General features: G+C 53.5%; 2 protein-coding genes across 6 annotated transcripts in view; one reads left to right on the forward strand and one right to left on the reverse strand.

The window, feature by feature from the left end:
* The window catches only part of Sox13 (SRY-box transcription factor 13), a 48,454-nt gene extending 45,056 nt beyond the window's left edge, over positions 1 to 3,398 (forward strand). The window contains exons 13-14 of one of the 2 annotated variants that reach the window (XM_036201915.1): positions 909 to 1,125; positions 1,712 to 3,398. In XM_036201915.1, the coding sequence (XP_036057808.1) occupies positions 909 to 1,125; positions 1,712 to 1,988 (494 nt within the window). In that variant the 3' untranslated portion in view covers positions 1,989 to 3,398. The remainder of the gene's footprint in view (positions 1 to 908; positions 1,126 to 1,711) is intronic. The other variant, XM_036201914.1, reaches the window with a different exon arrangement.
* On the reverse strand, positions 3,289 to 24,048 carry Etnk2 (ethanolamine kinase 2). Of its 4 annotated transcripts, XR_004946156.1 has the most exons (9): positions 23,573 to 24,048; positions 21,539 to 21,798; positions 18,402 to 18,524; positions 13,482 to 13,624; positions 12,527 to 12,610; positions 9,819 to 9,964; positions 8,349 to 8,422; positions 5,855 to 6,873; positions 3,289 to 5,724 (listed from the first exon to the last, which is right to left on the reverse strand). XR_004946156.1 is itself a non-coding variant. In XM_036201917.1 (8 exons), the coding sequence occupies exons 1-8, from the start codon at positions 23,825 to 23,827 to the stop codon at positions 6,801 to 6,803; spliced, it is 1,158 nt and encodes a 385-aa protein (XP_036057810.1). In that variant the 5' UTR covers positions 23,828 to 24,048; the 3' UTR covers positions 3,289 to 6,800. The 4 variants fall into 4 exon arrangements, 3 of the variants coding, with proteins under 3 accessions (XP_036057810.1, XP_036057812.1, XP_036057811.1); XM_036201917.1 differs by having other exon boundaries at positions 3,289 to 6,873; XM_036201919.1 differs by lacking the exon at positions 21,539 to 21,798 and having other exon boundaries at positions 3,289 to 6,873.
* Positions 24,049 to 25,363: the final 1,315 nt, after the last annotated feature.

The raw sequence follows: 25,363 nt of genomic DNA on the forward strand, positions 1-25,363 counted from the left end.
CAGTACCAAGACTTTAAATGTCACATTGTGTCTGAGACTGAGGAGGGGGCGGAGCAGACAAGGCTGAGGGTGATGTTTTCATGGCTGAGCCCTCCAGTAATAGCACAAGTTTATTGTCTGGAACACTAGGGTTTTCTGTGGGAGAATGCTAGGAGACCAGCTCTGACCTACTCCCACTTTTTGAAGCGTTCTTAGGTAGAGGAGAGAGGAATTAAGAAATGACAGAAAGATAGACCTGGCCAATGAAGAGAAAGACAGAAACACAGGATAGCCTCGGGAGGGCCTGGATCAATACCCAACAGCCTTGAAGTTTATTCAAAAAGGCTTTTTATAATGTGCCAAGCAACAGGGCAAAAGACCTCCCCCTTGCAAGTTCAGAGCACACAGTACAGCCAAGTATAGCCCCTTCCAAACACCTGATAACTACGCCCTCGGCCAAATCATCTCCTTATGCAGCTCTGCTGGGTAAACAAGCCCAGATCTCTGACCCTGAGTTAGTTCTCACTAGGAAGCCTCTGTGGGCTCCCACAGTTTTGTTTTAGCTCTGTCTTGCTGGGGGTGCAGCCTCGGGCCTGGCACATGCTAGGCAGTTGCTCTACCATGGAGCTGCACCTCACACTGCCCCTGGCTACTTGGTGGCCTGGAGTGGCTTCTCTCTTGTGAATGCCCTTGGGAAGACACCTCTCAGGGATGGGAGTTGTTCAGCATGAGGGTGGTGCCAACTACCTGCCATTACCAGTCTCTTCCATTCCCTTTGCCCAGCGTCCACCCTGGGCCAGGCCCTTGCTGAGTGCCTATCACCTGTATCACCTGTTGATCCCACTTGGGGACCAACGTCCAGTCAGGGCTTCTAGGGCCTGTGGCATTCAGAGAGTCTGGCCCTGAGTTCTTGCCTGGGGTTGGCTCAGGCTCTCGCTGGAAGTCCATGTCAAACCAGGAGAAGCAGCCGTACTACGAGGAGCAGGCCCGCCTGAGCCGGCAGCACCTGGAGAAATACCCCGACTACAAGTACAAGCCACGGCCTAAGCGCACTTGCGTGGTGGAGGGACGGCGGCTGCGTGTGGGCGAGTACAAGGCCCTGATGAGGACGAGGCGCCAGGGTGCTCGCCAGAACTACGCCATCCCGTGAGCAGGCCTTCCCTGGTGGCCAGAGGCAGCTGTGGCTGCTTGTGAGAGGCTGGGTTTGTGTGTGGCTGGCCTTCGTGTGAGGCAGGCGGGGCTCGTGTGGCTGCCAACCGGGGCATCTGTGTGCAGATTTGTGTGTCATCCGCTTGTGCATGATCTCTGATGGATCATGACTGTATGTGAGACTCGGGTGACTGGGGGGGGGGGGGGTCAGACCCAGAATGCCTGTGGGGCACCTGCCGCCTGACAGACAAATGCAGGGCCGATTCAGATGCCCTGCAAAGATTCAGCCTGTAGGAAGGCTCCTTAACTAGTATAACCCTGACAAGCACAACAGTGGAGTCCTGTCGACGTGGACACTAAAACGAAATAGAATTCATGTGCCACCATCCAAGAATATACCCAGGGCTCTAGATTTTCCAGCTAAAGCTGACAGTTCATTTGGCTATGGGGATGCACACACAGGGGGGCCAGGGTATGCCAGTGACCCAGCCAGGACAGGGGTGAGGCCTGGAGGGCAGCCAGTGGGGAGGGCTGGGAGGGCGCAGGGGTATGTCTGTAACTGCACCTTTTCTCTGCCTCTCAGCACGCAGGCTGGCCAGGCACAGGTGAGCTCCTCAGATGTCCTGTTCCCTCGGGCAGCAGGCGTGCCCCAGGTACAACCACTGGTGGAGCGCTATGTCCCCCAGGCCCTGGACCCCAACATGCCCGTCATCATCAATACCTGCAGCCTCCGGGAGGCAGGGGAGGGCACAGATGACAGGCACTCAGTGGCTGATGGAGAGATGTACCGGTACAGCGAGGACGAGGACTCAGAGGGTGAAGAAAAGAGTGATGGGGAACTGGTGGTACTCACAGACTGATCCCCCCCGCTAGCCGGGCCTGGCCTGTTTCCACCGGGGAAGACCTCGCGCTTCCCAACCCGCCAGGCACAGCCGGCCATCCTGAACTATGTTGGTACTTGGACTTGGGTGTGCCCAGGTGATGGGTGAAGCTGCACACTTGTAGATACATTCCCAAGGTGGGAGGAGGGTTTCTCCTCTTCACCACACCTTCGGGCACATCTGAGGAGATACTGGCCTGGCTGGGTGGGATTCCTGTGGCTGGGATAGGCCAAGACAGCTGAGGTCTTTGGCCCTTGGGGCTAATGGCCAGGGAACACTGGACGTACTCCCTCTTGTAGGTCTTGCTCCGCGAGGGGACGGCAGGTACACACCTGTCCCCAAACAGGCTTTGTTTCCGTTTTGTCATGGCCAAACCAGCCAGTTGTGGGACAAGATCTCTGCCCCGGGAGCTCCCAGGTCACTCCTCTGTCGCCTGGGTCACTTTGTACTTCGTGAAGAAGGGTCTGGCAGTTCTGTCTTTGTCTTCCAAGTCCACGTGCCTCTGGCTGCAGCGTGCGCGTGTGTGCCCATGTGCTCACATCTCCATCTCGCCTCTCTGGGCAGAAGGTATTTGCTAAGTGGCTGCTGTGAGCCAGGCACATTGATGAGCTCTGTGATGTGTCTCTTGATGCTTCTCTGGGGGCCTCTTTCTGTGCTTCGTCCCCAAATTGCTACCTCTTCGTCAGTCTGGTGTCTCAGGTTCTGTGTGTTCTCACCCAGTGTGCATTTCTGACTCCGTTCCTCCGTCGGTTCCCCGCTCCCACCACACCCACTGGATCCTCTGGGTTTCCGCAGGGCCCAGCCTGCCCCTGGGACTGGCAGTTTCCTGACCCCATGCCGACCCCTTTCTCCGTCCTGACTTTGCCAGTCAGTTCCCACGGAGCCATTTTTAGCTCCTTGTACTGTGAGAGTGTGCTGCGGCCTCCAAGGGGCATTGTCCTGAGTCCCAACCTGACCCCCAGGCATGGGGGCCAGAGGACTGATAGCGCCTCTTTTTGTCAGTGACAGCCCTGCAGAGGGGACCCCGTGGCAGCTGGTCTCCATCCCTTCGTGAACTCGGGGTGGCTTCCTTCCTCCCCACTCTGTCCTGGGGAATGAGCTTCACTCCTGATAAGCTTCCTGGTTGATTCCCAAGAAAATCAAAGCCCATTAGCACCTAGCTCCAAAGATCTGGAACAGTCCCCAGCCAGGAAGATGACCCCAAACCCCACATGGCCAGGTGCCCCCCCCCCCCACCCTGTGACCCTGTTTCTTTCCAGACTGTTTCTTTTTATGACTGTAAACATAGATAGTGCTTTATTTTGTTACTAAGAAGATAATGATGAATAACTTAACCAGCACATTTGTTTTCTGATGGCATAATAAAGACCAACCATTTCAGAATTCGGACCCTTGTTCTGCAGAGGCTGGCCTGAACCCACTCCCAAGTCTGGCACCAGCCAGGCACTGCTGCCCCCTGGTGGCAGCATGTGGGAGCATCAGGCAAAGTGTCTGGAAGATACGGCTTTGGCAAGGAGACCAAGGTGACATACTGACAGGTCTATGGTGACATACTGATGCGGAGGGAGGCAGTGCAGTGGCCTGGAGGAACAGTGTAATCCTGGCTCAGCTCTCCCCTTTGGGCTACACTGTTTCACCCCCTCTCTGGGAGAGGGAGCCCCTTGAATCCAGTGAAAGCTGTGGGCCCATCCCGGAAGAACCATCACGCACAGACACCCAGGAGCTCTCTTGTGGGCTCCCTGCCATACTTATTAAGGGAGCAGCGTCTCTAATGATGTTCTTCAAGACTCTGTGACCTTGCACTTTGAATGGGGACTTCAAAGGCATAGTTGTGACGTTCAAAATTAATGGGATTCTATAAGACGGGTCTTGGTTGAATTAATACCATCATCATGGTATTGGGGGGGGGGGTTGCAAAACTGAATAGCATCTCTTATGAAAGAAATGGGCCAGATGAACAGGGTTATGTCCTCAATGAGGGGGAGGCTATGGGGCAGTGTATATTCTACACAGGCTTAGTCCAAAGTGTATCAGTCTAGTCCAAACCCCCTCTTTATCATCTGGAAGGGCCCAGAATCAGCCTGTGAGAATAAAAAGATCCTGGTAGGTATATCCTTAGAGGGATGGTCAAAAGGGGCCAGGATCATCCAGTCCACAAACGGGGCAGGAGGGAGGAGAGTGTTCAGTTTCTGGGTAGCAAGGATAGGTACGTATTGTGAGATTAATCCTGAGCTGATAGTCTCAAAGATCACTATTTTGGCTACATATACGGACACACACACTTCACTAAAGACGTTCAGAAGAGAGGGAGCTTCAGAACCCAGGAACTAATGGTTCCGACTTGGCACTGGGGAGGGGGTTATTATTTTTATGTGCTGGTGAGACAGTAGGCATGGTGGGATTAAGACCACACACTGCCAAGAGCTAGAGGCAGTGAATCGGGGTGTCCTGATTCCTGGCCCTGTCCTTCAGAGCTCTGGCTGCTTTTCCTCCCTATCCTCATACCTTGGCGTCCTGCCCAGCCCTGAGGCAGGGGCCAACAACAAGAGACCAGCCCAGGGTTCTGGAAACTTCTTTGGCTGCTGCCTGGCCCATTTAAGTGGCCACTGGGGGGAGTGTGGCTCAAACCCCTAACTACACTCCAAACTCCCACTTTGGTCAAAACTAGATCTTGTAATCTCGCTGGGACTCCTTCTAGTCCCGAGTCCCCCTTGTTACCCTGTGGCTGGTCCTCTGCAGCCTGGAGGGCTTGGGCCCTGGCTGCCAAAGGTATTCCAGGCACCTTTGTCCACAGACCTCATCCAGCTGCTGCGCCATTACCGCCTAAGTCCTCTGGCCAACTGGAACCTCACCCCTTCCTGTGAGAAGCAGGGCATGATCAGGTGGGCACAAACAGGGACAGTGTGTTCTGGGCGCTGCCTGGAAAGCTAGCCACAAGCTCATCTGGCCCCCTCTCCACAGGCCAAAGGTCAGACCTGGGAAGATGGCCTTGGCCTGGAGCTCCTGCCTAGGATGACAGGAGAGAAGTGGGTCTCAGGCTTTGTGGGGAAGGAGCCCAGAGCCCTCCTCCTCCTCCTGCCCACCCCAGCAGCAGATTTGTCCACAGGGTGAGACCACAGAGACCCTAGGAGGCTGTGCGTGACTGACTGCAATAGGGACAATTCTGCCCCTGGTTCCAGGGTGACTGGAAATAAGGTGGGCATTGCTATGTAATTATGCCCATGGCCCTGCCCCCTCCACCCCCCAGTCTACAGGTGACCTTGGGGACCCCTCCTTCCCAGCTCTGTCACCATCTGTATGCCCGGGCACGTCTTTTCCTCCAGGCCCTCCATCAGCACACTCCGGAGGGCCTACCTCCACTGGAGCATGTGACCTTGAAGGCCCTAGCTGCCAGTGTCTACTAAAGCTGTTGCCATGACGCCTGGTGCATTTGCAGGCAAATGCCAAACAACCAGACTCTTCCCCACCCCCGCTCCGGCCAGCTGCTCCTGGTCAAGACAGTTGGGGTGTTCTCACTTGGCACTTCTGCTCTGGCCTCCTGAGGAGGCTGGTTTCAAAAATCACCTTGCCTGCTGCCAGGCAGAGTGGCTCTCCCCGACCCCGATAGCTGAGGGCCAGAGCAGACTGTGGAGGGAAGGCTGAGGGTTTCTCTTCCGGGTTCCGCAGGCCCTTCCCTTGATTGGCGTAAGTTCTTGGAGTCTGCATGTCGGCGGCCCTGTAAGCAGGATGTTAGAAGTGCAGAGGCTGTGGACGACAGCATCAGCCCTGCCCAGGTCTGCAGGATGCTGGGGCAAGGATGGCATCAGAGGTGCCTTAACTCAAGCACAGCGGGAAGAAAACTGTACCTGACCCAGCTCCTCCACACCTATAACAGGCACACTCCAAGCCACTGTCCTTTGGAGACCGCATTCCAGGAACATTTTAATGCAGAGAAACAATTTACAAATGAATCACAGTGGGGGCCTATAGCAGGTCCCCCCCACCCCAGGAACTGTAAGGACTGGGAGGCCGAGACAGCTGCTAACACTTTGGGTATCTGGCCATGCCCCCCTTGCCTCCACTGCTCTTTCCCAAATGGGAAGACTTCCTCAGCTATATGCAGAGAAGACAAAGGACAGATCCTTGGAGGGAGAGAAGCAGAGGCTGCTGCTGGCTCTGGTGCCTGCCACCACCTGATCCAAGACCAAACCTACTCCAGGTCTGCGGTTCCCTCTCCTCTGCTGGGGCCTAGCAGAAGCACAGGGGAGCTGGGGAAGGGGTGACTGGGTGGCATCTGGCTTGGAGAAGTTCGCAGCTCAGATGAGGCAGCTGCTGGCAGAGCTGACAGGCCTAGCTGGGAGCTCTGTCCCCAAGGTGACAAGCAGAGCTAGCTTCCTGCTGGCTTGGGGCTCAGCACCTCTCACCTAGGGCGGATACAGCTCAGCTGGAGGCTGGGGCACCAGAGGTAGAAATGAGCCCTTCCCTTCCCCTGCTAGGAAGGGTCAAGGGCAAACTGAGGCAGCCCAAGCTGCAGCAGGCCTGAGCTGGCAATGGTGTGCTCTCAAAGGGTGACAGCCCAGGCCCCAGCCACCTGCAGGCACTTCCTCTCCAAGCGTGTCAGGGTGAAGAGGAGCCCCCACCCCAATGCTGGGTTTCAGCCCCTCCAAACAGGGAAATGAAGTCTTCATTGGCATCCACCGGGGAGCCTTTACCATGGCTGCCCACATTCCCCAAGGGTGCCCATCGCAATGCAGGAGGGTACCCTGGAGAACAGGTCTGGCATCAGAAGCACACGGAGGAGCAGGAGGCTGGTCACTTTGGCATCTCCAAGGCCAACACCTGAGGCTTCACTTTAAAGTACTGGCTGAATCGGATCACCGCATACCTGCCAAGGACAGACAAGGAAGTGGCTGGGCGTGGAGGCTGGCAGCCTAGGGAAGACTCTGCCTCCCAGCTCAAGCCCACCGAGGTCTGGGCAAGTCAACTCTTTTGTTCGTTTTTGAGACAGGGTGTCTTTGTGTAGCCCCGGTTGTCCTGAAACTTACTCTGTAGACCAGGCTGGCCTCACACTCACATAGATCAGCCTGCCTCTGCTGAGTGCTAGGATTAAAGGTGTGTACCCCACCACCCCGCTAGGGGCAAATCAACTCTTAAAATTTTTTTCACTATGGTTTCATTTTCTTCAATCAGACTGGAGCAGCCCTCCCAAAGATGTGTTTGGTGTTTTGTTTTTATTATTTTGTAGTGCTGATGTGCCTATTGTTCACAGTGGACCTCCAGAACTTTGTAATCTTTTTAAAGCTAAAACTGTAAACTTGCGTCACTTTCTGGTCCCAGCCCAGTGAGCGCTCTGCTCTGTCCCTATGCACGTGACCCTCTGAGTCCTAAGGTCTTTTTGGTGCTGCCTTATTTCACTTAGCAAAATGTCCTCAAGGTTCATCTGCACAGCCAGTGTCTAAACAAACACAACTGTGAGCCTTTGCTTCTGTCCTCTGGGCCATACACGGGGGGGGGGGGGTGTGCTGGATCAGATGGGAATTGTATTTTTCAGTGTTTGAAGGAACATTCTTCCCTAGAATGGCCGGACCAGTTTGCATTCCCAGTTTCCCACACCCTTGCAGATGTTCCTCATTTTCTGTCCTTGGTGTCCTAACATACTCCCGTGTGTGCCCCAGTGTCTGAGCCAGCATATAGCTGAGGATGGACGGGGACAAATGGAGGAATTAATTCCCTGCCTGCAAGGACCAAGGGGCCTCATTTCATGGGCTCCCAAGCTGTCATATTAAGAGTTTGGATATGGCCCCTAAGCCTAAGGAAGAGGTGGATATGAGGGGACAGTACGGGTAGATCAAAGTCACCCCAGTGATCTGTGTACTCGTTAGCTCCTCTTTAATTTTTAAAAATATTATTAGTGTGTGGGTGCAGGGGTGTGTGTGCCACAGTACATGTGGAGGTCAAAGGACAACTTTCAGTATTCAGTCCTTTCCTCCCATTTTTACGTGGATTCTGGGGGTCAAACTCGGGTCACCAGGCTGGGCCACAAGTGCCTTTACCCACCAAGCCATCTCATTGGCCTTCCGTCCTTTCGCACTGATTCTCCGGCCTGCCTATTGGTTCCAGGTTCTGGCTTAAGATGGCACCAGCGGAGTGGGCCCTAGTGTTGGGGGGCACAGTGCAGAAGGCTTGGTGGGGGTGGGAGCACTTTCACTAGGTTTGATGGGGCTCCCTGGGCGGCTGGGGTTGGGTCAGCTGTGCAATGGAAGGACTCGGGCATTCTGTTTTGCCCAGCTTGGCCACAGGGTAGTCGGGGCTCCCCCTTCTCTGCCCCCCACCCATCCCCCCGCAGCCCCCCATACTGACCTGAGGAAGTCAAAATTGATGGTGGAGTACTGGTTCTGTATGAGTGCCCAGAGTGCCCAGAAGAAGTGGGAGGCCTGCAAACAGGCCAGAGAGGGTCAGCCTTCAACAAGAGCAGAGACACGGCCACCTGGGGTGAACCCGGGCCAATGTGGGGAGAAGTGGAGGCCAGGCCGCGGGATAGCACTGGGGAGCTCACCATCCACCAGTAAAAGGCAAGTAGAGCCAGTTCTACCCAGAGTCTATCATCCAGGTGATCAAAAGCAGGGCTCCAAAGACTTCAAGGTTCCCCAGCCTGCCTCTCTCTACCCCAGGCTCAAAGAGCCAGAAAGCCATGATTCCCAGGGACCCCTGAAAGCTACACCACCTCACCTTCCTAGGCATGGGGGCACACCCTTAGGGCTTTCTCACTCATCCCAAGCCTTGGTCACGCAGTTGCTAAGGAGGGCTCCCTCTACTGCCCTTTCCATGGCTTAGAAGAGATGTAGGTGAGCCTACAGTAAGTATGGGGTTGTTTTTGCTTAGAAGTTGAGCAAAGGTTGAGAAGACTTGTTCTTCAGGTGCAACAGAGGAGGAAGAGGGTGAGGTGTGGGCCAGGGTAGACCAGGACAAGCAATCAATCCCGGAAAAGACAGATTGTCTAAACTCTGTTATGAAAGGTGAAGCCTGGAGCTGGCTTGTCTTCCCGCGGGTTAAAGTCCTGGTCCCCTCGGCACACACCAGCAGACACCTGGCATGAACCATTTTCCTTGGAGAAATGACATTCCCAACCGAATGCCATAATGGAGTGGTGGGGGAGGAGGAGCCTGGGAGGCAAGGCTGGTACGTTGTGAGCTTGGTAGTGATGGTGGTAACAAGGAGCATTTTACTGCAGCATGAAACACTAAGGTTAGCTAGCCGAGAGAACTACCCATCCAAACAGATGAGCTGAGCGAGGGCTTTTTTTGAAATATTCATCTTGAGAGGCAAGTGCCCAGGCTGGGTGGCAGGAACACTAAGGGGACACCAGGAATGGCTGTTTTCAGACCCCTTCTTGGTGGGGTGTAGTCCACAACTGGACTGGTTAGTTTTATGTCAACTTGACACAAGCCAGAGTCATTTTGGAAGAGGGAATCTAAATTGAGAAAATAACCCCACCAGATTGGCCTGTGGACAAGTCTGTAGGGCATTTTCGTGACTGCTTTGGGAGGGTCTGGTCCACCGTGGGCAGTGTTACTCCCTAGGCTGGTGGTCCTGGATGGCATGAGAAAGCAGGCTGAGCAAGCCATGGGGAACAAAGCCAGGAAACAGCACTCCTATCCTCTACAGCTTCTACCTCCAGGTTCCTGCCCTGATGTCCTTGGATGACAGACTTAAGCTGTAAGGCAAAATAAACCCCTTTCTACCCAAGTTGCTTGGTCATGGTGTTTCATCCCTAAGAACAACTGACCCTGGGCTCCGAGTGGGGAGACTGTGGCATGTCCAAGCACTCACCAGAGCAAATCTGTTGACTTGTGCATAAAGGCGCTCTACCTCCCTGGGGGTTGGAGCCGACCCCTTTTGTGCCTCAAGATAGTAGCGCAGCCACTGTAGCTGGATCTCCCGATCTGGGTACCGGCAGTAATCAACCTCATTCACACCTAGGGAGGCAAGTGAGACCCAAGTTGCCGGAAAAGCATCTCTCAGGTTTGAGCCCAGGAGTCTCCTACCTTGAGCTGTGGGCTGGCTTGAGGAGGAGCCCTGAGAGGGCAGGCAGCTCAGTTGGTGGAGGGGGTCTCCTCTACCCAGTAGGGTACCACTTGCCTAGCGCTGAGGATGGAGAAGCTGAGTAGTCAAGAGCCTAGCACTGAGGATGGAGAAGCTGAGTGGTCAAGGGCCAGGTGCTGCTCTGTAAGTAGTGGGAAGCCCAAGGCAGTATCACCTTATACCTGCCCCTCTATAAAGTGATGATGCTTCATGGAAGGTCTCAGGCTTGCTACCACTTGACCTCAGCTCAGCCCTTGTATCTCAAGACCCTAATTCCTTCACCTTCCAGACAAGGAGTTTGCCTTCCCTATCAATGTTAAAACGTTGCTGTTCACACTGGCCTTTCCAGGGAAGTGCCCCACCTCCACTGCTCCCCATGACTGACAATAGCCCCGTTTGCACCCTCCCCTGTCCGAAGTGTTCCCAAGCTACTTCCCAGTTCCTCCAGCTCTGTGGTTAGCACAGGGTAGGCCAGGAACTAGAAAGAAGTAGTTTATTTAAGGTGGGAGCAGAGCTGGGCCACTGTCTCCAGGGTCTCTCCTTTCCTTCTTACACACTTCCCATGTGTCCTTGATATCCCTCGAGACACAGTGTTTCTGAGTTCCAAGGATGTGGGTAGTAAAGAATCTCCCCGTGCCCATGAGAAGGCCCAGGGCACACAGCCAGTTAGAGGCGGGGTTGGGTTGGATCTGTATCTTCCTACTGCCCAGAGTTTGTTTGCCGGCTTCTAAAGGGTATAGCCCACCCCTTTGGAGAAGCTCCAGCTGAACTTTGCTCTGTGCCCTGGATGAGGACTTACCACCTCTGCAAAGGCCTCCCAGCAGCTGAGCACTGCCAGACATGTGCCCTGCAGGGCAGGCCCCTGCTTCAGCTCCCCACAGCTCAGCTGAGGCCCAATGCCTCTCTCTGAGTGCCCTAGAGAGCTGGGCCCCTGGGTGCAAGCAACTGGACAGACCTGGTCCTCCAAGGCTCTAAAAGAGATGTGATTCATCAGCCTGGGTTGGGCTGGGTTGGTCAGGGGAATGGCCAAAGGATGGCTCCACAGTTGGTCAGGGCACTTCAACTTTCCTAAGCCCTAGAGGCCAGCCAGGGCACACTGGCAAGCCCACCTAGCAGCCTGCAGATGGCCCTCCAGCTGTGTCCAATTCCACTGAGGAGTTGTCCCCATGGCCCTATGCCCTGTAACCCTTACATGGATGGGTCTAGATTACCATGCATTTATAGTATAGTTGCTAAGTCTAAGGGAATGGGGGAGGGGAATCTTAATTAATTAATTAATTAATTAATTAATTAGAGACTGGGTCTCTATGTAATCCTGGCTGTCCTACAACTCAATATATAGACCAGGCTAGCTTCAAGTTCACAATGATTTGCCTGCCTCTCTGTGCCTCCTGAGCACTGGGATTGAAGGCGTGTACCACCACACACAGCCGTTTGTGTGTGTGTGTGTGTGTGTGTGTGTGTGTGTGTGTGTGTGTGTGTGTCTTAGGTCACTGTAGGTATTATACCATCTCCATTTTACAGCCACGGAGAGCAGAGAGGAGTGACCTGGACCTGAACCCCACCACTAGTTGACAACAAAACTAGGGCTGAAAGTCAGGAAATCAAGATGTGGAAATACTTTTAACTAGCTCTGCCTAGACTATTCACTTTAGGACACCAGGTAAACAGCTACTTACAGCTTTTTTGGCCTGCATTCAAGGCCTTCATGGACAATAGTACAAGTTGTACTGGGCATGAAGGAGTGCTGGCCAAGCTGATGGGGGCTGTGCCTGTCCTGAGGGGTTTTTCTTTTCTTTTCTTTTCTTTTCTTTTCTTTTCTTTTCTTTTCTTTTCTTTTCTTTTCTTTTTCTTTCTTTCTTTCTTCCTTCCTTCCTTTTCTCTCTCTCTCTCTCTCTCTCTCTCTCTCTCTCTCTCTCTCTCCCTCCCTCCCTCCCTCCCTCCCTCCCTCCCTCCCTCCCTCCCTCCCTCCCTCCCTCTCTCTCTCTGTACATGCTAGGCAAGCTGTCTACCGCTGAGGTATATCCATGACTATCTTTAATTTTAAGACAAGATCTTACTAAGTCCCCCAGATTGGCCCTGAACACATACTACAGCCCAGAAAGGCCTTGAACTGGGATCCTCCTGCCTCAGCTTCTCAAGTAGCTGAGATCACAGCACTGAACTGCTGAGCCCCACTTGGAAGGGGGTCCTTCTTAATTCACATGTCAGGCTGAGTAGCCCCTGGGACCCTATAGTGAATGCATTTCCTCGTTTGTACCAAACTGCCTGCCACATAGGCTAGCGGAGGTCAGCTCTGGAGAGGAGTTCCTTTCTGTGAGATGCAGTGCTCTTTAAAAGCAGGCTGTGCCCACCTCCCATCCATCAAACCTCAAGTCTAGAACCACGTGTGGTCCTCCCTATAGACTTGGCACCCCATCATAAGGAGGACACTGAGGTCAGAGTCAACCCCCTACCTGCAAACTCATTGAAGTGGTTGCCAATGTCGAAAGCCTGGTAGTTGTATCCTGCATATTCATAGTCGATGAACCGCACGTGGCCTGTGAGCAGAAGGAGAAGCAGTGAGGGCTGGGCCCAGATCAGGAAATGGGGCATGGTCAGACTTCCAGACCTCCACGACACACCCTCCGGGCCTCCCTGATCTCTGCCGCAACCTTCTAGGCCACTTGTATCTGCCCGTGGCATAGCTAAGGATCCGAAGCAAAGCAAGGTCTTCCTGCCTACCATGTCTGTGGGTCGCACAGCCATGGATTCAACTAACTATAGACTAAAATCTATACATTTGATCTGTGGGATGGAGATACGGCTCAGCGGTTAAAAGTACAGGCTCAGAACCCACAGGGTAGCTCATAACCAACCACAACCACAAGTCCAGGGATCCAACATCCTCTTCTGGTTTCTGTGGGCATTACATGTACATGACACACAGGCACACATGCAAACAAAATAATCATACCAAAGAACACTCATTAAAAAATTCATATGCACATACAAATCTTCGGTGTGTGACAAGGGACATCTGTATTTCCAGGGGAACTGCATTCTCATGAATAGCAAGATTGCTACAATCTCCCCTTCACATCTCTTCACAATCCCCCTGCCCTCTCAAGGCTTGGGGAAGCCACGAGGTCCTCAGAAGCCCATAAAGTCATCAGGATACATGGCTTGGGTGCCCTGATGTTGAAGACCTTCCCAACTGTGATTTGGAGTCCTTTCTTACAGTATGTTTTTGTAAGTGGTACTTTCCTGTTCCGTTTTCCTCCTCTAGATCACCATAAGGCATACCTGTGTCTTCCATGGTAAAGGACAGTCAAAGCTCAGGTCTCCTGCTCCTTGTTCTCAGACCCCTGAAGCCAGCAGACTAGCCAGCTGGCCCGTGTCCCCACATCCGAGGGGCTTGAGGGGCAGTACCTTTGGTGCCGTCATAGATGATATTCTTGCAGAGCAGGTCGTTGTGACAAAACACCACAGGGGACTCCAGTTGGGACAGGTGTTCCTTCAGCCAGGCCAGCTCCTGTCCCAACACCTCCACCTTAGGGACGTCTGCAGAAAGGCTAGACAGTGGAGAAAAAAAACATTACAGGTCGAGGGAGGTTGACTCAGCTCAGACAGGCAAGCCCTAAGCCCTAGTCCAATCACTTATTTACTGTATAGAGCTCAGACAAAAGGCCAGCCCAGCAGAGCCCCGACTTTTGTTACACATAAGCATAGCCTGTCCTGGTTCCCAGGGTTAAATAAGAAGCAATTAAAGCCTGGTCATAACATAAAAGTCACGAACTAAGCTAGGCAGTGGTGACACACGCCTTTAATCCCAGCACCCAGGAGGCGGATCTTTGTGAGTTCGAGACCAGCCTGGTCTACAGAACTAGTTCCAGGACAGGCAGGGATACACAGAGAAACCCTATCTTGAAAAAAAAAAAAAGTCACTAAAACTAAATGGTATCCCTGCTACTTTGTAAGGACAGAGTGAGGAAGGGGGACCCAGGAGAAGACAGGAGAGGTGACAAGTATCAGAGGCCATGGCTCCAGAGGAAGAGAGAATGGGGCCCATGGAATCAATAGTGAGAGGGAGAATAGACCACACCAGGAACTCCCTAGGAGGGGTTGTGCTCCTCCAAGATGAGGTTCCCCAGTGACAGAACCCCAAGAGGGCCTAGAGAAACAGGACTTTCTCAGCACGGCAGAGGGGTGCCCTGTGTGGCGCCTCATACCTCAGCTGCTGAGGTCATAGACTGTGATCTAATCAATCAATCATCTCACAGGGTTATAACAGTTGGCCAGCTACCCACAGGGCAAATATCAGAGAAACAACCGCCCCCCCCCCAACACACCCTGTGTGAGATACCTGTTTTGCCACTCCCAGCAACTAATTCCTGTCACCTGGAGTGATGAGTGTTTCCTGTCCCTGACATCTGCTAGCCTAACTAGCTTGGAGGCAGAGCAAAAATGCACAAGGCTACTTCCACCCACCCCGTGTCACTGAAGCAGCCCTGTCTGCCAAGCATGCTGGGCTGGGGAATGAGCTATCACAGGTCAATCAATGCAAAGTTGGGTAAGGACACGCTGTACTCAGGTGCTCTGAACTTTGGCCCTTCAGGTACACAGGTCTATGTACAACGAAAAAGCCAAACAACAATCTTTCAAAATTCAGAAGTACCCCTGGGAGGGGAGTGCTGGGCCTTGTCTCCACCCCTGTCTCCACCCAGGACAGCAAAGGTTCACAGAGGAAGATAATATAACAAGATGGGTTCTGGTTCACCTCTCCACTGGACAGACCTGTCTAAGATGTCCCCATGTGCCCCTGAAGAAAAGGGATGCCAATGCTAGAGGAGTCTTAGGTCTTCCATCCTACATGATTGGGAAATGGAGGCTCCAGGAAGAAAAAGAGCCTCATCCCAGATGTTTCACAGCTTGGGCATCCTTGGACCCCAGATGTCTCATTAACATGGGCACTGCTGGACCCCAGATGCCTATAGCATAGGGACCCCTCGACCCCAGGTGCCCCATAGCATGGGCAGCTCCAGACCCAAGATGCCTCATAGCATTGGCACCCTTGGACCCAACACCTCAGCCCAGCTGGGTTCTCAGCCCACCTACCATGTGCCCTCATCATAGGGCTGTGTACCCATGATCTGTTCCCTCAGTCTCTAAGACGGCGTCTCTCAACCAGGCAGCCCACGGACAGGGGGGAGGGCCAAGCTCTGTCCTCGGCCATGCACATGACCCTCCCTGAAGCTACTTTAGAACTCCCCGCTTACTCGGAGGCTACTTCATGATAAAGGCCGGGGAGGATTCCTTTGGTTTGCCCAGGTCTCAGTCTGAAAATCATGCCTGTGACAGCCGGATGCCCACTCCCAGTCGCTGGCCTCAGTCTGACCCTGCCCTATCATGCCAAGGCCACTGTGATACCTACTGTGAGAACAATCCGGGCCTATCTCCAGGGGCCCCCTTCAACGGCACTGTCCCTCCCGGAACATGGAGACCTCAGCCAGCTTTGCTGCCTTCCATCCTGCCAGCCCTAAACCCCTCCACCTCTGCAGGGTGGGCAGTAAACAACTATCGCTGCCACCCGGAAACATGCTCACCCCAGAACCAGCGGAAGGGATGAGGGCTGGGGTCGCTGAGAGCTTGGGACTCCTGCCAGTGGAGAGACTGCCACATGGCCATCTCCACTCAGTTCCCACTGGACAAACACACATTCTCCTCTAAGGGACCAACTTTCTACTGCTCCAGTCTCTTGGCTTCCCATCTTTGCCCACTCATCAGACCACCCATCAGTATCCCCTCATGATGTCCCTAAGGACTCAGGGCCATCAAGTCACCATCTGCAGCCTCTGACACAGTCTATCCTCCATTTCCACTTACCCACCAAGCTGCCCCAAGCAATGTTGCCCCAAATGTGTTCTGTGCTTCAGGGAGGCCGCCTAAACGCAGTCCTGGTCCAGTAGGCACACTCTCTGGTCTGGCCTGGCAGAGTACACTCAGCAAGTACTCTGTGGGGGACAGGTTCTCCCAGCTTGGGTCTCCCAGTCCTAGAACCTGCCCCCAGCTTATCCCCCTGCCTCAAGTGCACAACCAGCCCCTCACCAAGGCGGTCCTTATGCCTGCTAGACCCTTTCCTAAACCATAGTTCTGGCTCAGATTCCTTTGTACTAGTGTGCATGGGGGGCACACACTTATAATTTTAATACTTGGGCAGTAAGACCATGAGTTTAAGACAGGTTAGCTTGGGCTATGTGAGTCTGAGGCTAGTGTGGGCTACATAGTGAGACCCTGTCTCAAACAAGCATACAAAAACCAAACACACCTTTATGACTTCCTGATGCTTGTTCACGTCAATTCCCCACTCCACAACCTCCTAAACGTCTACTCCAGCCACATTTACCTACTCGGTAACTGTCAACAGACCCCCCCCCTCCAGGCTGTCTCTTGAGCTGGAGCAAGCCTCTCATCTTGCCCTGCCACCTCTGCCAAGATGACTTTTGCTGCCCCTTCTTACCTCTGTGTGTATTACACACCCTGCCTTCTTTTGTGCCAAGCACAGGCATGTTCTGTTTACCCAGATGGCTCCTAAACTCCTTACAGGCAGGGACCATGTCACAATCACCTTCACTTTCCTGCCATTTTAATCCCAATGTTTGTGAAGTGAAGAGTTGAATAAGTCAGGGCTATGAGGTAATGCCAGGAGTTCAAGATGCTCCATCTAACTCGGATGACTGTTCAGGACTGTCCTGCTGTGGGATATGCAAGGCAGTTCTAAAGGGTGAGGGGATGATCCTATAGAGAGGCTCAGAGAAGTGAAGCCTTGATTTCCCCAAGGCCAACAGCTTGACAAGAACAAAGGAAGAATTTGGTTAGCTCTTCACCGAGGACCCCTCTCTTCTGGACAAGATCATTCACCACGGCTACACAGGACAGCAGTCAAAGGATGCTGTGGTGTCCGTTCATGAATGAGCACCAGCCCTGCACCGAGAAATAGCAAGTCCCATCTCCACCTGTCAAATAACGGTGCTGGCTAAAGGGATGTGTCACACTCTAGTCTTCAGGGATATGGTAGTCCTTGTCCCAGGGTCTGATGCTAGGGCCATCCTGGGCACTCATAGCACGCTCACTGGGTGTGAGAGTTTAGATAAAGTCATGGTGTGTGGAAGGGATGAATTATGGGATCAGAGTTAATGACTGCCATGGAAGAGGAGGGAATGAGACTCCTTTCTCTCAGACCTCCCTCTCGCCACCTCACTCTGAACACTTCAGAAGAGGCAGTGTTCAAACTAATTGTATATTTCAAAAACTGCTGGAAGAGAGGACTTTGAATGTCCAGCACAAAGAAATTATAAACATTTGAAGACATGTGTCACCCCAATCTCATCATCACATATAGTATGTATAATTATATGTCCGTCAAAGACATTCAAATACATTTTAAAGGCAGTGCTTGCTGGGTATGATAACACACACCTTTAATCGCAGCTCTTGAAAGACAGAGGCAGGCAGATCACTGTGAGTTCAAAGCCAGCTCGATCTACATAGTGAGTTCCAGGCCAGTGGTGGCTCCATTGACTCAAAAAAAAAAAAAAAAAAAAAAAGTTGATGTTTAATCCTTGCAGGATATTTGGAATGTCGGAGACCATGTTGTGGGATCTTTTCCATGCCTTAGTCTCCAAGGTGTGTCAGGAGTTGGGTACCTGCAGGCCAATGAGCAAAGGGGGAGTTTGGGGGACCCTGTTTTGCTTGAAAGTAGAATCAGGATGGGAGGGAGACCTCTGCCCCTGGAAAGAGCACTTCACGGAGCAGTGGGTGTGTGAAGGAATAAAATGGGGACCTGGTTCCCAAAGGCACACAGAGTTGTCCAGGCAATCAGCAGGAAACCGTGGCATTCCAAGGGCATGGCTGTCTATCTACTCTTATGACCTACTGAGCTTAGAACCTCAGCTTCTCAGAGGCTCCGCTCTCCCGTGGTTCCAAAGACAGACAGTCATCCAGCATTAAGTCCTCAGGTGGGAAACTAGAACCTCACTGACAGCCTGACAGGGGAGAAGAGCTTCTTTTTGCAACCCTAGTCTCGTCTAAGGAAAATGAGAGTTGTCCCTAATCCTACCGAGAACTCAAAGAGAAAGAAGTCCTGCTGTACAAAACTGCTAATCCATGTTGCTAAGATGCAGCCAATAGCTTTTCTTTGCCTGGACTGTGGCTCAGGATAGAAGGTGCCCGAGAGAAACTCCTCCTCACTGGGAACTGCATCCCTGGACTTTCTCTAAGAGTGACCTGGAGCCAAAAGTAGGGGGCGGGGCAGAGACATTGGCAGCCTTGAGCCCCCTCAGATCTCTGTACCTGGGATTGATCTCATCCTTGACCAGCGTGAAATAATGATGCATCTTATGCCAGAGGGTGGGCTTAGGCAAGCTGCCATTGGCGTGGATGGTGTGAATCTTTGCCATTTCTAAGGCGATTAACCTACAACAGAAATGGGAGGAACAGTGAGTGTCAGGACTGGGCTTGTCCTCCTGCCCAGCCCCTCCTGACCAGAGAGGGTTTAGAAGGTTCTGGGTACTAGCCAGAGGGCCACATGTGGGATCTTGACAGGTCCCAGGAACCGTTGGTCTCCAAACAAGGTTTCAGTAGAAGGCAGGAAAATGCAGTAAGACCTTTAGCAATTGCTCTTTTTCTATCCCGGAGCTGGACCAGAGAAAAGCAGAGGACCATTCCCCCCAGGCCAGTGGCTTGGCCTTCTCCAGCCTTCTCATAGCTGCCCCTGAGAACACAGGGACAACCAGGCATAAGGGCAGTACCCCACCTCCTGAGTTTGCCCCAACCTCTCTGGAGAGGTGGCAGCAGGTCCCTTTCCATGAAGAGAATAGTGGGTGTTGATGCCAGGCAAGGAGGAAATGTTAGCTTTTTATCAGTCTGGCCAAGATGGAGAGGCTGGCCCAGGGCAGCCCCTTCTGACTCCACAGGGAGCTGATGCTGGAGCGGATACCAAGGACACAAAACAAGCTAACCTTCTATCTCCAAGTTCCTCTACAGACATTATCCAAGGTCCTGGGGGAGAATGAGCAGTTGTCTGGGGGAGGACTGGGTAGCAGGGAGGTCTGCTGGGAGTGAGAAGGGACTGGCCACTGTGGAGGGAAGGACTTTGATAAGAGCCTCACATCAAGGCCAGTGCCAAGGTCAGCATGGAGGCTGGGGTCCCAGCCGGGCTCTGCCAACCCTAACTGCCTGCCAAGCGACATCCAAGCCTCTGGGCTTCCCTTGCCTCTGTCTGTTGCTGGAATAATAATCACTGGGAAGAACAACAAAGACCCTGGTTGTTTGAAACCTTGTTATGCAGTTGTCCTAAGGCTACTCCTCCCCTTGCCCAGCCTGGGAAGGGACCAGCTATACACCATCAGGATGATGGCAATTTCAGGTTCCTCCCCAAGCCTCCCACTTCCTCAAGGGTGGAGGGCCATTAGCAGCTGAGGAGGTGCATGGAGGTCAGAGGTCCTGGGGTAGGTGAGAGCCCACCAAGGAGCTGGGCAAAGCGAAGACAGATCTGAGGCCCAGCTCTGGTCTTCCTTCCCTAGGAAGATTCTAAACAGAGCAGTTCCTTGAATGTCAAAAGGACTGTAGTGTGAATAGCAATTGAAGTAACTTCAACACTCAGCATTTTTATGCTGAAGAGCCTCAGCAGAGCAGGCTGAGGGTGGGCTCAAGAGATATGGAGTGGGGGGTGGGGGTGGGGGGAAGCGCTTTCCTGCAGACACCCTGTCACCCTGTAGGGTGGGGAAAGCTCCATCCTGGGAAAGTCACCAAGGAAAGGCCTACCTCCTACACCCACCCCAATTTCTGGCTCTCCCCCAAACACCAACTTCTTATTATGGCACCTAAATCCCCTTCAATCTTCCTGACAGTGGTTATTGTTTCCAGAAAGAGGATGAGTGACGGATGAGGTTCACAGAGGCGAAGAGAGACTAGGAGTGGTGAGAACCTGCCAGTGTTTGAGCTTATTTTCACAAGACTAAGGAAGGAGCAATGAGAAAAGCGGGCAGGGTCCCCTGTACCCTGCTTTGACCTCTCCTCTCCAGTTTGGGTATACTCAGCTTGAACCCCGATGACCCCCACATAGGTGGGCATGCCCTTCACGCACATGCCCCCACCAACACACAGCTATAACACACAACTCAAATACAATGTCCTGGGGCCGCCAGAAGTCTCAGAGGTGAGTGTGGAGGGACAGCCATGTATGCAGAGAGCCAAGTGTATTTACTTGGGTTGAATGGTGGGCAGCTGAGGAGGCCCCAGAAAGCCAGGCCTACCCCTAGGTGGGCATTACTACCTTCAGGATGCAAGCAAAGTCTCTGTCCTCTTGAGATGGACACCACAGATGCCAAGCAAAGCACCTGGGCAGACCCTGCACTGTTGTCCCCAGCATTGGGAATAAACCTCAGCTTGCCCGTGCCTCACTATGATAGCCTGGTGGCCTTCATCCACAAACTCATGCCACTGTGGGGAGGTAGAGGATACTGCTTGACTCTCCTTCTTGGTCTAGTGGGAGCAGAGAGGGTAGTGTACTGGGGGCTGTTTGGATCCTGGTCTAGTGAGAGCAGAGAGGGTGGTGTACTGGGGGCTGTTTGGCTCTCCCCATTTTGGGCCCTACAGTAGCATCCACAGGGTTTGAAAGTTAAATGCAGTTCCTAGGCCCTATATATCCAGGTATTCACTGGGAGCTGGGCCCGGTTCTGGTGGGCCTTCTGCATGGAGGCTTAGTCTCACTCCAAACGTGCATGGGTCTCCACTGTCAGGAAACCCAAAAGGCCCTCAGCTTGGGAGATGGGGAGGGGGGGAGGCTAGCTCCAGAAGTCAAGTTCACCCTGGATAAGGCTGTTTGTCTTCACACCTTTCACTCTCTGCAAAAAATGGGAGGGGAGCTGTGCAAGGCAGCGCACGCCTGTAATCCCAGCACTTGGGAGGCAGAGGCAGGTGGGTCTCTGTGAGTTTGAAGCCAGCCTGGTCTACATGCAAATTCCAGGATAGTCAGGGCTACATTGAGAGACCCTGTCTCTAAATAAATAAACAAATAAATAAATAATAGCAAAATGAAGAAAAAGGGAAAAAAGAAAGACAGGAGGGTAGACAGCCTGTGTACCTTCAGAATTTGCCCCAGATTTCATTTACAGGCTTCTGGATGTTTCCGCATCTGACACAGGGTGGGCAGAGGCTTGAGAAATGGTGGGGATGGGGTGGGAGGAAACAACAACAAAAACTGGATCTCTGCTCCATTTACGGGACCACTGTGTTCTGGAGCTCATCCTTCCTATGGCTATGGAATGTTGCAGCCTCGGAGCAGACAATATCGACAACTATTTTCAAAGCAATATGAAAATATGACTTATGACGTTTATGACTTCTTCTTCATGAACCCCACTACAAGAACCTCAAAACCATAGCCTTAGGAGGAAATTGTGCATAGTGCCCTGTACTCTACTCACCTGAAGAGCTTGGGTTCTCTGATGTGCTCCGGTCCCAGGGCCACACCCTGCATGTACTCATAGCACAGCCCGTTCTGAAAGGTGCAGTAGAGTTTGGGGGCACAGCCATGTGCTCGCAGCAGCTGGAAGTTCCTGACCTCATTCTCCCGGTCCACCAGCAACTCTGTCCGCTCCCCATACACCCGGACCAGGACACAGTCCCGCATGTCCTCCTCCACATAGCAGGCCACTAGCTTGTTGGTGATGCCATCTTTGAAGCGCTAGCATGGGGAGAGGGCAGCTATGGGTGGGAGAGTGGGGTATAATCCTCTGGTCTCTTCCCAGGGCTTCAATCAAGGCAGATTGGGCTCATCGGAATACTGAACACAACCCCACACCAGCCAGCACTACATCTGCCTTGGAGTGGATTAAAACACAGGCGGAGAAGGGCAGCAGCCACGCTGAGCCCATGCACACTCACTCCGCCTAAGTCTGCCCCCAGAGCATGGGATTTGGCAGAGTGGGCATGTCCACACTAGGCAGGAGGTAGCCGCCCCCTCCCTTCCTTCTCCATTCCGACCCTGAAAGCACCCACCACAGAAGGGAATATGGCCCAGGAGGGCTGGAAACTGCCCAGACAACCCGACCAGCTGCCTCTCACCAAGGCAGGCAAGGGTTCTCAGCTGTATCTCTTGCTCTCCACCCAGTGGCAGAGGGACAAGGAGGATACTGGGGTTGGCACTCATCCCAGGGCTCTGGTGGCCAGAGGTCCTTGAATCTCTGAATTCCACACCAGAAGGAAGACACAGGAGACACCAGGGGTGGGAACAGACTCTGGTCATGGCGATAGGGAAGAGGAACCATGAGCTGAAGTTGTATGGGCACAATGTAGACAGGGCTGGATGGGACTTGAGAGGTCACCTGAACCCATTCTGGGTGAGGAAACAGGCCTAGTGAGTAAGGATTAGCATTTGCTATGCTAGTGCTGGATTTCATTCCAGGTCTGTCTTGCTCCTGACTGGGTCTTCTGAAAAAACGCTACCACACTCAGCCCAGATTCTCCTCAGAGCTGTGCCTTCCCCCTCTCAGAAGGTCTGTGACACGGAACTCTACCCCTCTGCACCTTCCTGCGCAGGCTGCCCAGGCTGTGGGTGGCTGGATAGGTGTAAACATTATTTTTAAGAGAATACGGAGGAGTTGGGGATTTAGCTCAGTGGTAGAGCGCTTAGGCAAGCGCAAGGCCCTGGGTTCGTCCTCAGCTCTGGTCAAAAAAAAGTATTTGTTTGGGGGTGGGGTGGGGATTTAGCTCAGTGGTAGAGCACTTGCCTGGCAATCGAAAGGCCCCGGGTTCGATCCTCAGCTCCAAAAAAAGAAAGAAAAACAAAAAGAGAGAGAGAATACAGAACAGCTGGGGAGTAAGCTAGGGGCCAAGGTGAGCAGCTCTGTCCACAGGTGTGTGTGGGAGAATATATCCAGCGGAGGTGGGAAGACAATCTGTATGTTGGGGGTGGGGGTGCGAGGGGAGGCGTTGCTCAGAGCTAGCCTGAGGCCGTAGTAAAGGTGCTTTACTGGAATTCTGAATTCCACAGGCTGGTTCCTGGGGCCCACAGGGAATGCTCAGATCCCTGAGGGTTTGGTTCTCATGTTAGGGTGAAGGAGTAGGGGGAGGTTTCCTTAAAAGTTCGTGCCTCCTCGGGTTTCAGAGTGGCTGAGTGCGCACTTATGGGCAACTAGGGGGACAAGCACTCAGCGACAGGGGGTGGGGCCGCACGCGCAGCATGCTGACAGTGGGCAGGTAGACTTGAGGCTGCATGCTTGGGAACCCCTGGAACAGGAGAGTGGGGAGGGTCCAGGGAAGCGTGAGCCCAGCTTTGCATAGGGATCAAAAGAGATGGAGAGCTAAACACATATACAAACCACGGTCCAAAACCTTTCCTGCGCAACAGCCGCGCAACCCTGGGACCCGCACTCGGGAGGATGCGCTGACGGGCGTCCACGCAGCCCCGCTGCAGCTCAGGCAGGGCCCCATCCCCGGCCTCGCTCCCTCTCGGCTACCTTGGTCCGAACTTGCTCGGGCTTCCAGTGCGGTCGCAGCTCCCGGATGAGGCACAGGGCACCGGGGAGGATGTCGTCCTGATCCACCGTGACGCCGAAGCACGGGACGGCGGCCCTCGGGGGCTCTGGTGGCTCCCAGCAGCCAACGCTGGCCGCCGCCTTCTCCTCCATGCCCCATGAGCACTGCGGGCAGAGCGCCTGCTTCCGCAGGTAAAAGGGCGAGCACCGCACTGGAGCTGAAGGGGGCACAGCCATTCCCAGCAGCCCCACCCCCTCGGAGCCGCCGCGCCCGCGTTAGCCCCTACGGGGGGGCCTTGAGAGGGAGTGGGAGTGGTCGAGGAGGGGCCAGGGGAAGTCCATGACTCATGAGCTAGCTGCCCGCTCCGATCGCCGGCGCGTAGCCCCGCAACACAGCTGGCCGGGGATCGCCCGGGGTCCGCCGCGACAGTGACAGCACGGGCCGTAGTTACGCCCCCTGCCCGCCCCGCCCCCGCCTCCGGGCCAGTGCCGCCCGCCACCTCCCCTAGCTGGGGCCGTGGCTACCTGGAACTCGGGGTGGGGGTGATGCCCCGCCTTAATGACGCAAAGGGCGGAGCCTCAGGCCCCTCCCCAGGTCCCTGCTTGGGCATCCTCTTGCGGGATGACCCGTTTCCCATTGGGGCCCACAGCTCTTTGCCAGCTCTTTCTCAGTAGCCAAGGGTAGGGCGTAGGGCTGGGCCGGGGAGGGCTCGTCTTTGTCCCCACCTCATCCTGGAATATGGAGATCGGCTGCTCCCAAAGTGTGGGCTTTGGCTTGCCTTCAAATCCCTGGACCCCTGGAAAAGGTCGGGCTGCATTTCTAAGGCTTCCAGGCATCACTCACCACCACAAACATTCAGTGGAAAGCCATATGGTGATGGTGCCGGAGTGAATGTCCCGTAGGCAGACTGGACTCTAACTGAACATTCCCGGGTTCTTTATGAGTACACGAGCACATTGTGACTCACTAAATAATCCTTAAATCTCCTCCCTGTCCTGAGAGGCTGACTGGGCCCAGAGAGTAGGTGTGTGCACAGGTGCCTGCAGCTCAGTGCTTTGTTGAGCAAAGAGGTGATCAAAGGCCTGGCACAACCTATGGACAGAAGTGCATGTGGAGTGGCTGAGGATACAGATCCTGGAGGAAAGGATGATAAATCCTGTGGCAGACTTGCTGTGGAGAGGAAACTTGTGGAAAGATGCAATGCCAGCCTTTGGAAAGCCCCTCCCTTGGCCATATGTTCTGGTCACCTCCAGAGCAAACCATATTACCTACTTACTGCCTTCTGCTATAGCAAAACTTGCCTCAGAGACCTCAGTGCTTACCACCTCACACTGCCGCAACTTGAAAAATGCCACAAAATGGATGTGTTTCTGTGTTCCCAAGTTGTTCTTTTGACCTATTCAGGGAGCTCTCAACCACAAGGCCCTTTGATTCTTACTGTCCAGAACCCAGGTCTTCTGGTACATTTTCTATGCTGATGCCTCTTACAGTGGCCACCAGCCTCACGTGGCTACTCAGCCCTGGAATGTGCCCAGTGCGGCATTTTGTGTAACTTTAATCTTAATAAGGATGTAAATTGCCATTTGGAGCCACTGTGTTGGACATTGTAGCTGATTGATAGAGGATGAACCGCCTACTTAAGGTCATGAAGCCCCAGGATGCCAGCGTTGGAAAGGACATTGCCTCCAGCTCTTTCTTTTGCAATAGGCAAAGAAAACCATGCAGGGCAAGGGATCATAATCAGTGGGAGTCCAGGCTCTTGTTCTCAGCTC

Source organism: Onychomys torridus, chromosome 11 (assembly GCF_903995425.1).
Source record: "Onychomys torridus chromosome 11, mOncTor1.1, whole genome shotgun sequence".
Classification (NCBI taxonomy): Eukaryota; Metazoa; Chordata; class Mammalia; order Rodentia; family Cricetidae; genus Onychomys; species Onychomys torridus.

Excerpts from the sequence above, each read along its gene's own strand:
- Etnk2 (XM_036201917.1), bottom strand. The coding sequence starts at position 23,827 with ATGGCTGTGCCCCCTTCAGCTCCAGTGCGGTGCTCGCCCTTTTACCTG. Across the intron at positions 12,611-13,481 it reads CATCTATGACGGCACCAAAG|GCCACGTGCGGTTCATCGAC; the intron begins GTACTGCCCCTC and ends TTCTGCTCACAG. Across the intron at positions 6,874-8,348 it reads ATCAATTTTGACTTCCTCAG|GTATGCGGTGATCCGATTCA; the intron begins GTCAGTATGGGG and ends TGTCCTTGGCAG.